The 21,291-nt window shown below is 39.5% G+C and overlaps 2 protein-coding genes across 2 annotated transcripts in view; both read right to left on the bottom strand.

The window, feature by feature from the left end:
* Positions 1–12,245: 12,245 nt before the first annotated feature.
* Positions 12,246–16,622, bottom strand: LOC117948307 (thyrotropin-releasing hormone receptor). Its single transcript, XM_034877894.1, has 3 exons — positions 16,448–16,622; positions 14,929–15,760; positions 12,246–13,809 (listed from the first exon to the last, which is right to left on the bottom strand). The coding sequence occupies exons 2-3, from the start codon at positions 15,700–15,702 to the stop codon at positions 13,414–13,416; spliced, it is 1,170 nt and encodes a 389-aa protein (XP_034733785.1). The 5' UTR covers positions 15,703–15,760; positions 16,448–16,622; the 3' UTR covers positions 12,246–13,413.
* A 2,414-nt stretch (positions 16,623–19,036) lies between these two features.
* The window catches only part of ocstamp (osteoclast stimulatory transmembrane protein), a 3,532-nt gene continuing 1,277 nt past the window's right edge, over positions 19,037–21,291 (bottom strand). The window contains exons 2-3 of the mRNA XM_034877479.1: positions 19,743–20,742; positions 19,037–19,653 (exon numbers count right to left, since the gene is read on the bottom strand). Of these exons, the coding sequence (XP_034733370.1) occupies positions 19,306–19,653; positions 19,743–20,742 (1,348 nt within the window). The 3' untranslated portion in view covers positions 19,037–19,305. The remainder of the gene's footprint in view (positions 19,654–19,742; positions 20,743–21,291) is intronic.

Genomic DNA, 21,291 nt, shown 5'->3' with positions numbered 1-21,291 from the left:
ACATATTTGTCATACCCTTCCTTTCCAATGAAAACCATGCAGGCCTATCATTATATGTGTTGATTCAGAATTTGAATGTTTCTGATAAACTGAAGAATGAAGCATTCTCTGACTTCTTAAGCTGAATAAACTATAAAAAAAAAAAACTGGGATCAGTTGGGATCAAACAGGGTCGTTTTTCAGACACTATGAATTGACTTTCTAGAGCTACGTGGTTCTCACAGGACAGCAAAGCTACAAACACATGATGACATAATAAAAAGTGATGCATTGCTGTAGCTTAAACTACCCACCAGTCTATTAAGAAGTTAAAATGAGCACAATCGTGAACATCTAGCACAGTAAAACGCAACACATTAATGCAGCATTGAAACAACAGGACAATTTTTCTACATGACATGTACTTTTACTTTATGTACATTTCAATGACAACACATAACCTGCTTTTACTTAAGGTTTTGAATGCAGCACTTTTAGTGTTAGTGGAGTATCTTACATTGTGGTATAAGTACTTTTATTAAAGTAAATGATCTGAGTGCATCCTTATCTATAAACATCAGCATATTAGTGTGTCAGTCACTGTGAGCATGTTGGCACACTAAAGTTAGCATTTAGCCCAAAGCACCACTGTGCAACTCAAGATAACTTGTCTCCAAATATCAAGCAACAAGGGAAACATCCGAATGCAGGTAGACAGGAACATTTCAGTGATTTCTTCACATGAAAACATGGGCAAGTTCAGGTGGCAGGAAAGCACGGCACAAAGCAACGACAACCAAAGTGCTAGCAGGACATGAGTAGAACAGGGCTGATGACAAAAAGGTGGAAACAGGTGAGCAGGTGAATGAGAGATCATGACTGGAACAAGGGGGTGAGGGGGCCTGAGGGCATCTGGTGGATGGAAGAGGAAATGCAGGGGAAGTGACAATGTGACTGAATGAGTGGTTGAAGAAGAGATCTTCTACGTGGGTAAAAGTAGCAACATTGCAGTGTGAAACTGTTGTTTTACAAGTGAAAGTCCTGCATTCAAAATTGCACTTAATGCAAAAGTACAAGCATGAAAACGTACTTTCTATAAATCTTTAGTGAGTAACTTGTTTATAATAATGAAGCCATTGCCAAATTAGTTGATATAACGCCTTATAAAATTATTAGCTTCACACAACTCTCTCTGTATTTCTTAGTATGGCTTTGTTTACAAAATGGTGTCGTCCGGCAAATTTCACGTGCACAAGCTCGATTGAGTCCATCCTGTTTTTTGAATCCTCCGTGTCCTCCTCGGATACAATCACCTGTGGGGAGCAGCAGTGGAAGTGGTCACGCAAGGCTTGTATCTTGTGGATGCAAAGACAGTGTTGTTGTCATTACTTACAATTCCTCATGGGAGACACAAAAATTACGCACCGTAGCTTTAAAGTACCGGAAGTAAAAATAACACACAATGCAGGATTTCAGAATGAGGTTATATCACTGAGTGATAATAGTGTAGCAGAAATAATGTGTCCATCACATTCAATGTTTCAGCTGGTGAATTGTTTTTACTTTACATTCTGCTGGGTAGCTTAACCTATAATAATATGTCACCACTTATAAGTTGATTTATATTTTATATGAAAATCTGAATCTGCAGTGTGACTTTAGTTGTCAGAGTAAAAAGTACAATATAAAGATTATTCACACCAGCACTGGTGACACCATTGTCCATCGTCATTTCAGACAATGTAAAGTTGTAGTAATGCCCACGCATTCTCATTTGGACCAGCATGCATTTAAGTGATTATAGACCAATCTTTTCTATTGTAGAAAACTGAGTGTTTTTTCAGATGTTTTTCAGAAGTCTCATTTAAACACTCAATCAAGAGTGAGATGCACTTGGAAGTATACACAGTTCATTTATATTTGCTTATATTTATTCACAGTATATTTAGCTCTATGCTCTCAGATTAATAATGAGAGCATAGATAGTCATAACTGCAGGGTCACTGAGCTGCACTTGACAGAGCCGGTGAAATGGAGCTAGCTGGAAGAATTACGCTCCACCAACCAAAGACAGGACCAGCTTGTACTCCTTTCATTAGTCACATGTGTATTTCTATTGTCTGCTTCAGTAGATCAAAGGGGAGTTGTGCTTTTTTAAAGTTAAGAGGTCCGGTAAAATATGACTAAAGGTACTCTGTGACAAATGTTGGTGGAGGGATTTGATATAATATAGTATAAATACGCTGGCGGCCTTGGGGACAACAATGATAGTCTGTCAGTCTGTCAGTCAATCAGTCAGTCAGTCAGTCTGTCCAACACTTTGGTACAGACTGAAATGTATTATTAACTGTTACATTGATATGTACCGTGCCATTTTTTACAGGTATGTGTATGGTCCTCAGACAACGAATCATATGCTTTCTTTGGTGACCCTTTTGATGTTTTCTTGACCACAACCTCCACGTGATTGATGTTTGTGATTTTGAAGAAATTAATTGTGATAAACTGTCAAAAAAGTTAGTTCAGACATTCATGTTCCCCTTCGGATGCAAATCACTAAACTTTCTATCTAACACCATCATGAGGCCAACATTTTTAATTATGGTACAGCCTCACTATGGACTCTTATTTGCATATCACAAGCTTGAATACTTGTAATCATCCGTTGCAGCTAAGTAACTCTTATTTTATTGTGTTGTTTCTCCATTGAGCTGAAATCAGACACAATGTGTAGCTTTCCTACATGATTGATGTAGTGGAGGTGATGATAAAATAGCTTATCTTGTTGTCATAGAATACTTCTCTGTATCTACTATCCGCATTTCTCTATTTGTTAGAAACCAAGCACACAGGGAGCATGTAGTAAAAAGTATGCATTGAGCCTACAAACACACTCAAATATGAAAACATATGGTTGATGATTGATTCATGAGACATCTCTGTGTGCAATTCCTAATGATGTCTTTGATTGCAGAGCAGAAAGTATTGATCACTAAATGAAATGTGTTTTTCACTTGAATGGCTAAAAGAACCATTAAAGGGAGATTTTATTGCTTTGGTCAGAGAAAATGAGTTAAAAGAATATTTGTTGAAATAGGGCTTATCATGGCCTCCCCTGGCTGTAGATTGCTGGCCCAACGCATTTTTTATTCTCAATGTATGCATTGATTTAGTCTGGTGCAACACCAGCAGAGCCGCCGCTAGTTAGCTTAGCATAGTCACTTCTTGTGACCTGTGTTCACAACAAGGGGACTAGTACTGTATTTAAAGCAGATTCTAGTTTCCAACTTCGCCCCAGTTGTGTCTGTTACAACACAGACGGAGACTACTTCTCTCTGTTGGTATTAAAATCAAGCAACAGTTCAAACTAGGCGTGGGTAGCTCTGCAATGGCTGTGTGTTTGTGTGTGTGTGTGGTTCTGCAAAGAAGTAAATAACATTGTAAAGGCTACCATGCACAAGGCATAGGAAATTTGAAAAATGTAGATGTCTCCCCCTAGATTTTTGGCATCTAATGGCATGTGCTGAAACGAAACACCCATACACACGTTCTTTTGCCTTGTAGAAAATAAATAGACCCATCATCTGTGTGGATATGACATTTGAAAAGAAGATTGAAACACGTTGTTTTGCATAGGAGTACCATGGCAGGATGCTGGCCGGTAAAACATGTCCTCCTGTGGCCCACCTTTGACCTTTGTATAAATATGTATGATGGGTTGTTCCTGAAAATAGGAAAGAAACATCAAAATGTAATTTTATTCCAGCACTCCAAAGGTTCCCTATTTTCAATGTCAGATTTGCTTAAAATACATGTATTTATATATCACATATGACTCATTCTGAAATGTCTGCACTTTTATTAGAAACGACAACACAGATGTTCAATTTGTGATCTTTTGCAAGAATTACAACACAATTCTTTAGACATTTTAGATAACACTTCAAAGGGAGATACACAACACATTTAAACACACAGCTTTTACACGATGGTGACACTATAGAGATCTTGAGAGTCAGACTCAGTCACACAGAGGAAGCATGCGTGAACACTGTTGCAAGATAATCAATCTATTAGTCGTAGAAATTATTATTCAAGGAGCATTCCATATTCCTCTGATTCATATCAGCAGCAGTGCCACATAGAATACATACATACAATGATACAGTTAATTAGATGGAATTGTGAGAACCTTTTTTTCTGACCATCTCAGGCTGTTTTAATCAATACGGTTCTCATACGTGCTTATTTTATATGTCACACAGTTTGGGTTTTCTGCACACTTGATACTTTTAATGACTCGTGAATGCAACATCTGAGATGATAATATTGACTGAAAACCAAACATGCAGTGAGGCCTCGGGAAAGTTCAAAGTACACTGATAAAAACTAATCTATATAAAAAATATTTGCCTTGATGAAAGCTTTGCACATCCACGGAAGTCTACTTTTTGCATGTGTTTTATGAAGGGCCCACATATTCACGCTTCATCCACATTAATAAATTAATATAAATCCTCTGACATCCTTAAAATGCCTGTATCACACTATTGTGGTGAGCAGTGGTGAAGAACTAGGCTACTCAGATATTTCCCTTTAATTAGAACTCAATTCTGTGTGAAAGTCCTAGAAAAGAAAAATAATTTACAAAGTCATTTCAATCAGGAGAGACACGTTTGCAGATATGCAAATTAGGTTTATTGTACAGCTCAAAAAAAATGTGATTAGCGATTGGAATCCATCAAAATACGCATATTTCGTATATCAATGTATAGGGGTAGAGGACCATCAGACCACCCCGATGGGGTCTAGACACCACACTAGACCGAAGGAGGCTCAGGACCGGTCTGCTGGAGTAGATGACTGGAGGTGGAGGGGTGGTGGAGGGGGGGTGGAGGGTTGCACTCTTTGCCTGCAACGACAGCTGAAAAGCAAAGGGAGAAACAGACTTTTAAAGCAGGGTTGTGACTCTGTGATTGGCCCTTGCAATTTGTGTACGATTCTGATCAGGTCATCGCCTCCATCCGCTGATTCCATTTAGGAAGAAATCCTCGATTAAATTAGGGCTTCCTGAGGGAATTTACGCTGAGTTATATTTAAATCAGGAAAGACTAGTTGCATTTAAACATACATACAGTTCAACACAGCAAAAAAGTACAATTTATTAGGATAACAGCTGAATTTGATTTAGGAGTGCACCGATTAAAAGGTAGGTCTTCCTGAAAGAATTTCCGCTTAGCTATATTTGTGCCACCAGATCAATCTGTGTGACATTTAATAAATCGCCTCAAGTAGTCACTCCTCGGTTCTGCAGAAAATATTCTGATCCTGTTTTTCAATAAACTTATTGTGACTCTGTTGGGACCAAAAATCTATCTATTGCAAGATGTTTTGACACAGGCAGCTTTAACGCTCCAGTTGAAACGATTATTCAAGCAATGGCATAACAAAGGTCTCATTGGTTCCTACAAACTCATGTAGGTTTTTTCTGGAAAGTTTGTATCTAAATAAAATTGACATAATCAAAAAGCACAGCTCAGACAAGTCAGCTGTGTTTTTATTATACCCTGAAATACACTGTAAATGTCAGGGAACAGACTCCAGTGAGCTTTGCATGAACACACAAAGACTCACTCAAGTCCAGCATATGTGTACACGCACATTTACAGCTGCACACATCTTCTCCAGTATCACTTTAATCTACGGCACAGGATAAAAGCTTGGGCCGTCTCATAGCAACCTCTCCTTAACCTTCACATTGCAGGAGGTCTCTGATGCTAATAACCCCCTCATTCTGAATGACTGCATATAAAAGGTTCAGCTGGGTAGAAAAAAACTCAATACATCACAAAGTACAGATGCTTTATTGTTTCAGCGTATGTGGTATTGAGTTGGTGAGGCTCCCTTTAGGATGTATGCCTGGATGGTGGTTGTTTGATGTGGAGTATTAGCTCATGCTTTAAGTCATAAATGTATGTGGAGTGTTTTGTGATGCTTGGCGTCGATACATTGAGAGAGAAAGAAGGAGGATTTGCTATTCCCACAATAGTTGACTAATAAAATCACATGGACCAACCCAGGACTGCATCCTAAGTGTTTTGTGTCACACACTACTACGTCTGCTGTGTGTTCATACTGACAAAAAGATTTCAAAGAATGAATTCTTAAAGATTTGGACAACACTGTCACACAATTCAACCTGCAGACAAAATGGTGGAGCTGTTGATGGCTGGAAAAAGTTCCCTCATTCACTACTCCCTAGTTTAAAGTTAGCCTTAAGTGGAAATTTCATACACTTGGGAATCACCACAATTTTGTGTCATTGTTCTCTGGTTTACAATGTTTATTCTTGCATCTCTAACATATACAGCATTGCATTGTGGGATTGTTGGCTGAACACAGTGTTCATCTAATACATCTTTCTTTTGTACCATTGTGAGAATTTCACATCACCATCAGCACACAACAGAAGTAAAATCCCAAACGCCACCATGTTGGATGCTCTGTATAACCTTGTCGATAAAATCATAAGCTGGTTGGGAGATTTCTGTCATACACCAGGGCTGATTCTCAGTTATCTCATGTGAGAGCTCCTTGCTCAAACCAGAAGTTCTTCTAGTTCTCCTTTGTGAAGGCCATCATTCCTGCCCCGAGTGTGCGGATTGAGGATCAAGGAGGGAGATGAGACTGGCAAGTTAGCCCACAGTTAGCATGAGGCCTTCTATTTCTGGATCTAGATCTAGTTTACTGGTACTCATCTGAACTAAAGACGTGATCACTGTCACTAGAAATAAAGAAAACACTGTCATTCACTTGGTGCTGTTCGCTCCCCGTAAAATATGTGTGTTGTTATTGTCTGTGCTGCGGTTTGTAGACTAGCTCCAGTGTTTGTTGCTGCGTTGCTAAATGATAGCAACTCACCAGCACGCTTCACCACTCATTCTCCTTGGAACATACATTTATTTGGCTTTGGCGGCCATCAGTTCTCGGCTATTCGTCATTCTCCGTCTCACAACTGACAGGTTCAAAATGATCCGGCTGCGGGCCATCCTACACGTTATTAGTGGTTCTTGCTAACTCTTCCTCACCCCAGTCAGTCGCCATAGTTCTAATGCTAGGCTAAGGCTAGTCTCTTCTACGTCTCCCCAAAGTTACATCATTACTGAATTGCTTTAAAAAACAACAACCTGGTAATTGACAAAATTGACACAATTGACAAAAAATGGCCTTTACCACCATTTGGAGACACTTTTAAAATGATAAACATATCTTGAGTGCTTTGTGTACCCATTAATCAAGATCAACAGAGGTGGTTAACCCGCAAAATGGCCTTCAAGAGAACTGAGGTTCAGCCCATTACTTTGTGAGTTCAAATGCATTGTTCTGGCTGATTAAATCACCACAGCAACACAAGAGGCTGCAGGAAAGCTAACAGGGGAGCAAGGGAGGTGTCAATCAAGCACTGTGTAAGCACACACACACTCATACACACACACACACGCACACAAACAGTCCTGAGAAGACTAAATCAAGCTTGACAAGTGAAAAGACACCCGTGGGGCCATTCCACAACTCCAATAAGAATTACTACATGAGTGTACTGTACAAGTTAATGTATTACATTTGGACTTTGATATATAAGTTATTCAAATATTGAAAATGTATCAGTAAATTGGAAAAGAAACACTTTGCGCTTTCAATAAGTTGTTCAAGAAAACACATTTTTACATATTTTTACAATATTCAAATATGTGATGCTCATTCATTGTCTTGATCAGTTATTTATTCATGCATGCATTAATTCAATCATTCAATTCGTCCTTTATAGGCCTTTTCCACTGACAAGACATTTTGACCTGTCAATGTGAGAAAAGCACAAGTCAGTAAGTAATTAAATGAATGGGGGCTGAATTCCATTTAGCTCCTTTGATTTCTGGTTCCTGGTTAAGAGCATGCTGTCTCACTGTCACTGGGACACCATTGTTAGTGTAATTGGGAACACCTGTGCCTGTCCTACTATGGCAAGTTTCACACCATAAATGGAACACAAGTGGGACACAAGTCATTAATCCTGCTGAGAGAAAGGCCGACCCTGGATTCATGGGGTGTCGAATTAATCTGATACATGAGTTCCTGACTGGGAAAATTCACAAGAACACCTCCCTCACATCAGAACAACTGGAAAAGATAGATTTGTTTGATTTTAAAGATTTGATTTAGTTATGGTTGAGTCCCCTGGGCTTTTATGAACAAATCAATGAAAGAAAAAGACAAGCTTTTCACACTTTAAAAGGAATAGTATAACAAAAAGTGCATTTTCCACGGATTAACACCTGCTTCTTAATTAACCTTGGCTTTGCGAGTACTGAAATAAGACATTAGATGTGGTTTAACCATCGCCTGCCTCTCTGCTTTGTGCCTGCTCTGTGTGATTTTACTGAAGGAGCAGATTCATTCAAACACGTAAGGACAGGAAATGACGAACAGTCTCTCAACGCAGCGCAACGAACTCCCGGAAACAACTCGAAACACTCTGGCTACCCTTGATTATTTGTGTTGAAGAGCTCTCGACAGATGCAATGGATACATTATTCAAACAGAAAAACAGCTCTTTTGTTCTATTAAATTCAATTATCAAACAGGATTCAAATATATTATACTAGCTGTTGCTTATCCTAGGATTTATTCATGAACTTTAAAGAGCTCATATTATGCGTTTTGGCTTTCCCCTTTTCTTTATTGTGTGTGTGTCTTTTTTTGTGCACGTTATTGGTACTGTCAGCGCATGGCCTTATACTCTGCGTCTGACTGGCTAGTAGTCCTTACCTAGGTACTGTCAGCACATGGCCTTATACTCTGCTTCTGACTGGCTAGTAGTCCTTACCTAGGTACTGTCAGCACATGGCCTTATACTCTGCTTCTGACTGGCTAGTAGTCCTTGCCTACCTATTACCCATGTGCGACTCCCAACAAAGATGGAACAGAACTGAGATGGCTCACTCTGTCGCTAAAACAGAGACCTTAACACACAGGTTAAAAATAGGAGCTGCAGTAGTGTGCAGTACAACAAAAATATATATTTGTTTTTAAATTAACCATGCTAATGTTAATTTTCCATGCATGTTCTTATATACGCTAAATACAATGATGAACCTGAAAACCAGCCAAATATGAACACTTTAAACAAAGCTCAGTGTGGTGCATCTGCTCTTTGAGATTCATCTGTTATTCACATTCAGTAGTTTTAATTTCTCCAAGACCGATATCTCAATGATCTCCGCCTATGTTTTTTGTGCATGAGATGTGTTTGAAGATAGTTATCAAAGATGAAAATGTAGCCAAAGATGAAAATTTAGATAAATATCACACCGTAGAAACGTTGCTGGAACATTTTTTCTCACTGATAAGGATTTTACTGCTTGATTAAGGTAAAAGTAGCAGTACCACATGGTAAAAATAAGTAAAATGTCAATCAGGTGGCCCCTGTCAGTGTGAAATAGACAATTCAGCATAGATTTCGAAGTGCTGACAGTGAGGCAAGTGGAAAGTTTCAGTCCTAAATCAACTGCGCTTGATGTGATTGATGTTGGATGGTAATGGCATGAAGCTCTGAGTCCCTCAGCAGGATCGGAAAATCAACTTGCTGGTCTCTCGACGACTCTGCTGACCTTGGCCAATGATTCTCTTTACCTAAAGATTACATGTTGCACATATGCTACGTCGTGTGGGTGGATGAAAAGCTACATTGGCATAATTCATTTATATTTCCCTTGCTAACATCAGATATTCACACATATTCACAGCAATAACCTTAGTTGAGGTTATCTTATCTGTGCTGCCAGCTCTTGAGAGTTTGTTCCTGAGACAGAAACAGGTTTCAAACTAATTTGAAGATTTTCTCCGGATTTGTGTACCTGAAAAGTGACCTTTTTGAGAAGAAAAATACTCAGCAAGCACAGACTGTCCTTCAGTTGAAGCAACGGATAACAAAACAAAACAAGACCGCACAAAAAAGAACATATCATTGATCCATGTTGTCTCATCCACGAGCAGTCTTTGTGTGTTTCTGCCTCCGCTCATTCTTTCCTCCAGACCTTTTTGGCATCGCTGTCATTATGAAAACTCCTTATATAGCCTGCACAATGTCCAGAGGGACTTATACCAAATTCTTGATGTGAAAGAATACATAGCTCCAGCGCTAGAAAACACAGACATGTTGATTATTGACTGTAACCTCACTCGACAGGTGCCAAACAGGATGTAAAGTTGCATTTAGCTACCAACTGCTTCACAGATCCTTAGTGGGACATGTTTTGCTAATCTTTTTTTATTAAATTTGCATGATCAGGTGTCGTCTTGAGTATGCTTTTATAGTTTAGAGCCATAGGAAAATTGAAATGTTCAGTCCCACATGGTCAGATATACAGTAGGCTAAATAATGCTAATTTAAGCAAAACAGAATTGTAAGCGTGTCCTTGAAACTGATGTATGCAAATGTGCTAGAGCTACAGCTCCACTTCAGTTGAAGTAAATCTACATCAAATCTCCTTCTCCGAAGGAAATACTGGATGAATACTGTCGAGATTTATTTTATTCGACGCACACGACTCTTATGAACAAAGAATTTATTAGATGTGTACATTTACATTTAAGAATATATATATTAAAAATGATTTGTTAAGCCACATGAAACCACAAAGCCTATTTACAAAATGTTAAAAACACAAGATCAAACATGCACAATACACAAAATAGATAAATACGTTGGCCAAGTGTGAAAGGGAGTTGTACACTAGTCTGAGATGGACATGTTGAGATGCAGGGCCGTGCAGTAATGACGAAGACGACAGCGATAAGACGACGGGGACAGCAAACTCGTTGGCAACAACATTGCATTTTTTTTTTCTCCATAATCGCACTCGCTGTCAGTTTTGTTGCCCGTCAAAAGGACAACTCTATTTTCATTCTCTGACTTGGCCGATGTGTTGAATTGGAACCGATCTGTTTCCATGGTTATTACCTCCTGCCTCACAGTTTGGCAGATGGGAAATCTAATGATGCAAACTTTTTTTCCACAACGCAGAATTTCTTCGGAGTCAGAAATAAACTCAGTGGAAGGGTTGACACAGGGATTGTTTCCATTATAGTTTCTGGATTGCAGAATAAGTCAATTCTGTGACAATTTCTAGGTGTGAAAAAAGGAGCATAGTTGGCAAATGAAGAAAAAAAACATTCTTGCTACGGACGTAGACTTAAAAATGCTTAAGGCCCTGAACACTCTCACGATTGGTTTCAATTACATGGCTAATTGGACCTCTAGTAAAATTAGCTGGGGTTCTTCTGGGCATAAACACCAAACTTTATTAATTTATGAAGAATCAAGGTGCCAACCACAAATGCCATCGTCCTCCGCTTGTGTCTGGATCTTTGCTGTTCCTCATGTCTCACTCCAATCATTTTCTAATGTCCTCTTTCTACTGTCAGCAACAAATGCCCAAATAATTATAACAATTGAAAGAAAAGATTTGAAATGCTTCCTCACTAGGTGCAACCACTCGAAAAGGAGAGTGAAGGAGATGCCAATCAAGCAGTCCGTACTTGCCCAATCAGGTAAAACACTTGTGTAAGTGGAGCATGGCTGTGTGGAGGCTTCACTGAGGGTGATCATGAAAGGTGGCACTAACACTGACTAATTAGTGTGAAGGTAGTCTCAGTGGGGTTAGGGTTAGGGTTTAGGGTTTTCTACAGAGAAAGACAGAGAAAGGCAGACTCAAAGTGTAGCACTTTAAAGAAAAAGTGTGAATGTGTAGTGTTGGAAATAGACACGAAAGGCAGCACTATATTGGCTTGATTAGTGTGAAGAAGACTCCAAGGAGACGAAAGGTAACGTCTCTAAAAACAGAGTCGTGAAGGGTAGTGACACTGCCGGTGATCACGAAAGGGAGCACTAACATTGACCAATTAGTCTGAAGGTAGTCTCAAGTTTACAATTGTGTTTTATCTGTTTTATGAATTTTGTTTTGAGGACACTTGTGTTTTTATCTGTTTAACTTATTTTGTGTAAAGCACTTTGAATTGCCCTGTTGCTGAAATGTGCTACACAAATAAAGCTCAGCCTACAGCTGTCTATAGAAGCATGTTAGATTGGGTTAGTATTGTACAGTATTGTACAATACTAACCTACATTGTATTGTACAGTATTGTACAATAATAATACTGTATTGTACAGTATTGTACTATACTAACCACATACTATAATTAAAAACCCTTTACCTAATGCTTCAGTTTGGTACAACATGATGCTTATGAATTAATTAATGAATAAATAAGACTAAGCAAAGCTTTACAAAAATGCTTACTATGTTCACAATGCTGATGTTTAGCAGATATAAAGTTTACCATGTTCAACATATAAGTTTAGCATGTTACCATCCTTACATTTACTAATTCATCCTGAGAGAAACATGAATGTCTGAACTAATGTTAATACCAGCCAATACAGTTATCAATACAACATTAGTCCAAACCACAAATGTCGACCTCATGGTGGTTGTGGAGAAAAAATCAGATCACCAAAGCCTGTCATCATCTGGGAACAAAGAATATTAGTCCAAGATGTCATGAAAATCTATACAATAGTTAACGAGGTTTTTCCACCAAAGTGCTGATAACAGCTTGCTAGGTGGACGTCTGCAGATGACGTTCAGTAACATTTTGGATTAAATATCAAGATAGTTGGGTAGGTACAGGTTGGATGTGATGCATTCAGGGCCAAATACAGAAACATACAGCACAGTTCTTTCTCTCTCTCGTCGTTGTTGTCTGTACTGTTAATAAGTAGGGTTTAAAAAAAAAAAGAAGGAAAAATCTGGACTGTGTTCATAAGTGCTGCCAAAGCTATCTGAGTACACTCCAGCCAGAGAGTGTCACAATGAAAAGGACAAGTGCAATGGTTATCAAGTGAAACATTATGCTAATAATTTTATAGGTGAGTGTTGCACATACGTAACAAGTACTGGTACTAGTCAAAGCTAGTTAACAGAAAGTCTGGATTTCAAAATATGTACAAAAATGTCTAACTCATCACATACAATCTCCATATTTCCTGGTCATTCTATTTTTATGTGCATTAAAATAGTGAGTCATTTATGTGCTATAGCAATGGCAAAGCACATTTTGTCCCACTAAGTAGTGTAAAATACACAAAATCCTGCTATCACATACTGTGTTTACAACACAGATGCAATATACAATACTGATGCAAAAGTACCACAACTAGCTTACTACACCACAAACTCAACCTGTGTCACTGCAAAAAGTAAAAATTTCTACAGATCTCAGCGTCAGTAGATAAACAGGTGGAACTGACAGCAATCTTAAAACACAAATAATGCCCTCATCATGATTGAGCCAACAAAATCATCAAAGTAATTATTAAGAAATGCTGAGAGTGCTTGCGTCGTCTTCCGTTTGGTTGAGCCTCCTGTTGGTTTGAATCACTTCCTCCAGCTCCGTGACCAGCTCATTGCTCTCATGTGAAGAATCCTTTATCACGCTGTAATACATTGGCACGTTGAACTCCGCCGCCTTCTCCTTGTGTCGCCGGTTGCACTTGCAGAGCTTCTTGAATGCGACGCGAAACTTCTGAGACATGAGGTTGTAAATGATGGGGTTGACGGCGCTGTTGATGTAGATGCACATGCGACAGAAGAGCAGGAACCAGGTGTTTTGGTAAGGCGGGTCGATAAAGGAGTTGACCACCACCAGAGTTCGGTAAGGCATCCAAAGCAAGGCGAAGAGGACGACCACCACAGCCAGCATCTTTGTTATCTGTTGATGCAGAGAGAAAGAGAAACAGATATGCAAGGAAACAAGGAACAAAAGTATTGTAATTATGGGGCAATAGTGAGGAAGAGTTATAACTATAATCACAGGCATGCTGTGTGACTTGATGTCAATTCTAAATGCTAAAGTTTGTATGCATTCAACCATGCTGCAGTGGAAGGGTCTATAGCTCTTTTCTGAGAGACCACATATGAGGGTTGTGTAAAAAAGGAGGCCTTCATTGAGAGGATGGAGGTGCAGTAATTGTTTCAATATGGGGATAACTTTCAGTCACTTTCTTCTGAAAGACACAAAAAGTGTTGCACTTGTTTGAATACATCTTTAGTGAGAGAAATAGTTGTGTGAAGATACAAAACACAAATGTCATCCTCATGGTGGCCTAGATGAAAAATCAGGGGTTTACCAAGGTCAGTTGGATTCATCCTCTGAAAACAATATACATCTCCAAACTATGCAATATTTGTTGAGATATTTCAATTTTGACCAAGATAAGAAATTATAACTTTAAGGGAACAATCAAATTTTGGAAAATACTGAACTTAAATTATATATTTTAAGTTAGGCTAAAAAGAGATTTCTTAATCAGAAATTATTCATTGGATTGTATCATTTTCTAATAAAGGCGGATTGTTTTTTACTCTATATTTTTTCTTTTATTCTATACTAGAAATCTCCAACAGGGGATCTCTAGGGGGTCCTCGGAGGGCCGCCAAATTATCTTTAAAATAGAAGGTTTTTTTCTTCAAAATTTTAAACGTGTCTGAAAATATGCATTGATATGCATCCAAAATAATAATAGCAAAGATAGATTGACCTATTTGTGAAAAAGGTACTGTATATATTGAAGATAGGCTTACTATAGTTAAGGTGGCCACTATGGCAGCTATACAGATATGCTAAAGATTCACTATGCCTTCCATATGTATATTTTAGGTTAAAACGTGATGTCTAAATCATTATTTTTGTTTCGGTCCATTCGGCACAGTTATATGCAACTCAATTGTTTACAATATATGCTATAATGGGTTCCTACTTGGTCTCTTTGAGCTAAGGGATCTCTGGTCTAAAAGAAGTCCCCCGCTCTATAATGTGCCGTTGCTGTACCTGTTTCCTTGCAGAGACCGCACCCTTGTTGGCCTTGTTAGTGGTGTTGAAGTGACCCTGGTGAACCGAGCTTCCTCCGGCTCTGTCGTTCAAATGCGAGGGCAGGGGGCTCATGAACAGAATCCTGGCGATGAGCCCGTACAGCACCATGGCAACAACAAGGGGGATCACATAGAACAAAGTGAAGTCCAAGAAATAGATCGGCATGTACAAGCTCCTGGAGACACGGTAACCACAAGTGACCACCACGCCGTTGGTGTAGACGGTTTCTTCCGTGTCCACTAAGAAGAACCACATGATGCAGTAGACCGAGGTGAAGACCCAGACGGCAGCTATGATCCTCTTGGCCCGGGACACGGTGCATATGAATTGAGCCTTTATGGAGTGACAAATCGCGATGTATCGTTCGATGGTGAAGGCCGTGATGGAGCAGGACGACACGTTGATGCCCAGGTACTGAAGATAAGTGATACACAAGCATCCTGTGTATCCATAAATCCAGAAGGCCACAACATCAGAGATGTTAGGCAGCCCTGCAGCCAGGAGCACTATGAGGTCCGCGACTGCCAGACTGACGAGGTAGCAGTTAGTCGGAGTCACCATGTGTTTGGTGCGCAGCACAACCAGCACCACCATGATGTTCCCAGCAATCCCTACTACACAGATGAGCATTGTCAAAAATATTGTAATGGCCTGCACTTCAAGAGTGTTCAGAGGTATTTCTGTCAGATTTACTCCAGTGACCTCCCGAAAGACGGTGGTGTTGTTCTCCATTGTGTTTCAGTCCTGCGGCCACAACTCAGTTGAACTCCAAAGGCACAAAACAAGAAGCCTAAAGCAGAAACGTGAGAGAAACAATACATGGGGACTGTAAGAAAATGGTAGTGGGGGACTGGGAGAGGGTTCATTTGCAAAAACAGATATGTTTGTTTGTGTGTAATCCAGAAAATATCAATCAAAACTGGTGTTGGTCAAAAGTGGATATGTTAATGCCTTGTTTCCACTGCCCCCAAATGGCAAAAAAAATCTGTCCTTGCAGGTTTAATATAGGCTACAGTATTAATAAAATTACAGGAATCAGCAAACATCACCAAATTATGTAAAGTTCAGCAAATCTAGTTTAAAATAAAGAGATATAAGTAAAAGGTTAAACTTAAATCTTAATACACGTCAACATTATTTAACTTTCTGTTAATCACTAACATCCATAAAGATGTGTATCCTGTGTATCTAAAACTGGACATATTCCTATTAGCCAGTTGACTGTGAAGGGAAAGGTTAAGCCCACACTAAAGCCATGATGTTGTTTGATCCCTTTTTTTTTAAACGAATGAAGAAAGCCAGAAAAGGCTGACCATCCTCTTAGAAAAAAATACATAACCCTCCCTCTTTATATTCCCGTATCCAAGGAAATAACGCAGAAACGAATTGTTAAACATTTAGAGTTGATGCGGGTTAACAATATAAAAGTGTAGAAGAGTATACAAATATTTTTAAAAGAGGAAAATGGGCAGCTTACCATCAGTTGCAAAAGGCTGCTCTCACTCTCGCGTGCTAGCAGGTGCAATCAACCAAGAAACACAAACGAATGCTCAGTCTTTCACCAGAGGCGCTCTAGTAGTCCACATATGTCTCCCTAGCTCTCTCTTACTCTCCCTCCTTTTTTTCCCAGTGCACCCCTCCCTCTCTTTGCCATCACACACCATTTCATCCACACTGCAACACACTGCCTTGTACAGTCACCAACTTAAAAATCAATTTCACCTCCCCATCCAAGCTGGAAATGTCGTGTCTACCATTGAGGCCATGGCTGTGGCCCCAAACCCTATAATTATCTAAAGAACAGAGGAGGTAGCCTGTAATTTAACACATCATCCACTGCAGTGATCGGCCATTGAGTTTGAACGGCACTGATTAGGAAGTAGACCTTTTTTTTTTTCTATAGCAGAAATAATTTAGTTAACACATCTTCTGGGAAAGGCCAAATTTACATCTTTGGGTACTCTGGTTTTGCATTGATCCAGGAATGTAGAATTCAAAAATAAAACAGGAAGATTTTTGCTATTCCTTTGAGGCACATTTAGGAATGCTTTCACAGCCCCTGGCACTGTGTGGTAGATGCTGATGCTGTTTCAAACCTGCTTCCAATAGCTGAAAACATCAAGACACATCAAAACCGACCCAGAAAATCCTCCTCAGAGCCATGGAAATAGATTCGAACAAACCACTCTTTAAACCTCTTTCGGTGGACAAGACAGTCGGTGTGAATGCTAATGCACGACACGTCAGACGTTTGCAATTCCATCATTTCAAGTAGTTGTAGCAAGTTGCAAAGCACTCAGTCCACCAGGTGTCCTCTAATGAATAGATAACAGCTTCCCAGAAAAAGAAGGCATAATCGTGCAGAGCAGATTCTTTCCAGGTAATTGTTTGATTGAACTGCGGCATGCTAAGAAGTCGGAACCAATGAACAAATATTGCTTGATAAACCCACAGACATTTATTTTTAGCTCTAGTTGAGAAAGGTATCAAAACATGCCAGGTTACATTTTAGGTTGTAAGATGTAAAATATCTCGAATATTTGAGTCTTAATATTTAACTTAATGTAGAGAATCTTCAATGAAGAGCTGGAACAAACATGTCCCATGTGATACTGTCAGATAGTGTAAAAAAAGTAGATTTTCACCCTTAAAGCCACTTAAAGAGAATAAAAATGGGATGTTAAGAGCAACGTTTGATTTAGACTTTTAGCCCAGAGTGGTGACACACATAGTAAGCACTAAATACATGAATCATTTATCATTTCATCATCTTTACACAGTTTGATGCATTTTGAGACAATCATGATTGGACAAAAAGTTAGAATAAAAAATAGACTAGATGATAAGGAGGTATTCTATTATTATTCCGGGATGGTGTCTTAAAATAAACTCCCGAAGGCTCATGGGAGTTTTAAGCAGAAGCGTGCTGATAAAATGCAAAGGACCTGCAGAGTAAGTGATTTTTTTTTTTTTTTCTTTTTTTTTTTTAGTAAGGCCATACTGATTAAAATAGGCGGGTGAATTATTGGATGTGCACATGAAACAGATTCATTTCATCTATAAAAATCACCTAGGTCAATAAAATATTCAAAACATTGTAAGATCCAATCTATTGCTGTTCCTTTTCTGACACGAGGTACTGTATTATCCTCTATCCTCATTTATCCAAAGCACCATGGTGACATCTAGTGGGACTCAAGGGTGTAAAAAAAAAGAAGCCAGGTTCATACTGAACCACACCGTGTAAAACAACACTGCCCACACAGTACACAAATATACACTAAAACATGAGCTCTGTGGCATTTGTGTGAAAAAAACAACCTGTTGCCACGCAGGCACACACACTCTTGGATGCAAAGTTAGCAGATGTGGTGGTGCGTCTGTAAAACCACATCAGGTTTAAGTGTGAGCGCCTAAGAAGACACGATGAGTGGGGACACGCCTGCACAGGAAAATATGCTGTTACACAGGATGCTCTATCTTCAGTTAATGTGTTGCAAAATCAAAACTCTTATCATAAGAGTGGAAAATGATGTGTTACTAACATTTAAAAACTGTAGCCTACTGTAGTTAAGAAGACAGTGCTTTGAGGTAAATGCTAACGGCGGCATGGTAGCATGCTCAGAATCTTGATCATGGACATCCTATAATGCTGATTAACAATTAACACAAAGTACAACTGAAGCTGGAATGTCATTAAATCTGCAGATATTCAGTCGTGGAGTATTGGATAATTCAATTTTGATGGCGCAAGATTATTATTAGTTATAACAATTCGATTAATAACAATTTGATTTTTATACGAATATGTTTCCACGTACAATTTCTATGATATCTTTTGTATCTATCGTTGAAATTATGACAGCGGGTCACCCTTAAGGATATCATCAAAACTGGTTAAGATTAGAAATAAGTATTTTGTTTGGGTTAAAACCCTGGTCCCCTCAAGTAGTACTTCTAGTAATTAAACATTCATTTCTCAGGTTAGAGTCCAGTGTTTTGGGACCAATCCACCACCTCTACCTCATATACAGTATATGTGTATGCACATCGAATCTCCCTACGATACACAGTCCCACACTAAGTGTTTTGGTTATAATGACTACAGGCAGTAGATGGGGCTGTCTCACAGTAAACATCAATTGTGGGGTTTACACTAATAAATATGTGGAATACATATGAATTACAGTGCATTACTTTTTGAAGTACAAATAGTTCCTGAGATCAGCCTGAAGTGGTGGACCAACACCCCTACGTTGCCAACCCTAGAGCCAAGCAGCTAGCATGGACAAAACCATCTTTAGAAACCTTTAACAGACATTGTCCTGGAACCATTCACCTAACATCAACATGAACAGTCTCTTTTTGCTCTTTTCTGCTCTGCTTCTCTTGTACTTTCTTCATCAAATGAAGTATTCTCCTCTCCTCCTGCTCTTTGAAAAAGGATGCAGCTATTTTCCTGCGCAGCCGTCTGGCGTAAACCTCGAGGAACACCAGCGAGTAGCTCATCAGCCAGAGACATCCCAGCAGGAGTGTGACCCCCAGGTTCGGAGCTGAAGTTGTCACATCACAGAGCGATGGCCCGGGGTTGAAAGTCCACTTGTAAACCCGGTGGAAGTTGGTGAGCTCCCGTGTGACACAGGATTGTGGGATGATGCAAAAGGCGGGGGGGAACCACTGAACCTGGCAGGAGATTAAAAAAAGAGCAAAACCTTAAAAGTGAGGAGGTAAATACTCTAGGTAGAACAAAAGGAACTGCAGTAATGTCTTACCTTATAATTGACACTTATGCTGGCAGATGTCGGTGGAAAGTCCAGTAACCATGGCACAATCGCCTGAACTATATGATACACAACATGATCCAAAGCTACCAATAAAGTTATTGCAATGAAATATAATGTTACCACAACCAGTGATATGAAACAGGAGGTACATTCCTGACTTGTTATGTTGCAGATTGTGGGACAAGTTTTATTTTTTGCAGCATGAGGCACTTTTCGCTGAAGCTCGTTGGAGATGTACCTGTTGTCAAACTGAACTGTTGTCAGATAATTTTTTAAGTAGCGAGCAGATTCAAAGATCAGTAAAACCACAAAAATGGCGGCAAGGATCCGGTTGGACAGCAGTTTGTAATCTTTCAGCAGGCCCCTCGCATGCGAGAAGTTGACCTCCATCTGTGCAATCATCTTAGTGAACCTGCTCTTGACTTCTGACACATCAACATGTGTGAAGTGATCCAACTTCCTCAAGTTGGTGACAATGCTCAAGTCTTCCCTTTTCACTTTGATGGTTTCCTCAACAAGGTCTCTCTTTGCTTTGTTCAAAGGTTCAGATGAGTTTAATAAAGTCTTTGTGAAACACTCGGCGGTGCACTTCAGGAGGCGAGCGACCGCTCCTACGTTGACTGAAATATTAGGAATGACGTTCAAAACTAGGATCATGACGGAGGCTGTGATGAGGAGCTTGCGTCCCTGTTTGGTGCAGACTGTCGGCAGAGTCATGGTCAGCACACAGCGCAGAGGGTGACACAGGAACGAGACCAGAAAAATGGCCACACTGTAGATGGAGGCCGTCTGAATGGACGCTTCACGGTTGTATTTCAGACTCGATGACAGCCAGTGATGAAGCAGGCCGCCAGTGATGAGGGCGAGTGTGACACAGAGAGACAGTAGAGTCAGGACGTCTCTGCCAACAGGTGCAGGTGCAGAGTAAACACTCCACAGCCACAGCAGGTAACATTTCAAAACCTGTCTGCAGGATCCTGTTCTGTCCCTGTGGAGAGAAAACACAACCTGAACAAAACTGAGGTTGGAAATATTTGCTTTGCTGCAGAGAGTCAGATAAATTAAGTCATAAATTAAAACCTTTCTTACATCCATTAAATGTACAGTACCTTGAATAAGTTTACCCCCCCATGCTAAAGTTGATTAAAAAGAGCAATACAAAAACATCTTTTGGTAATTGCTCTTAATGCCTTAACTCAAAAAAGTTAGGAAAATCCAACCTTTGAAGGACACCAATTTTCTTTGTGAGTGAATAAAATGCTGTAAATAAATAAAATTCCCTTGGCCTTTGGAATAACCCCCCCCCCCCCCCCACATCATCCCATACCCTTCACCATATATAGAGATAGGCATTGGGGACTTTCTATAAGATTATCTCTCAATGCAAATCAAACCAGCTATCAAGCTTACTAAAATAACACCATGCCAATCTCTATGTTTGGTGAAGGGTATGTGATACCATAGGGGGGTGTATACTTATGGCCCCTGTATTTTAACATAGGGGGGTGTATACTTATGCCCCCTGTATTTTAACATA

This window comes from Etheostoma cragini, chromosome 7 (genome assembly GCF_013103735.1).
Source record: "Etheostoma cragini isolate CJK2018 chromosome 7, CSU_Ecrag_1.0, whole genome shotgun sequence".
NCBI lineage: Eukaryota > Metazoa > Chordata > Actinopteri > Perciformes > Percidae > Etheostoma > Etheostoma cragini.
This window is presented reverse-complemented; position numbering and strand designations above follow the sequence as displayed.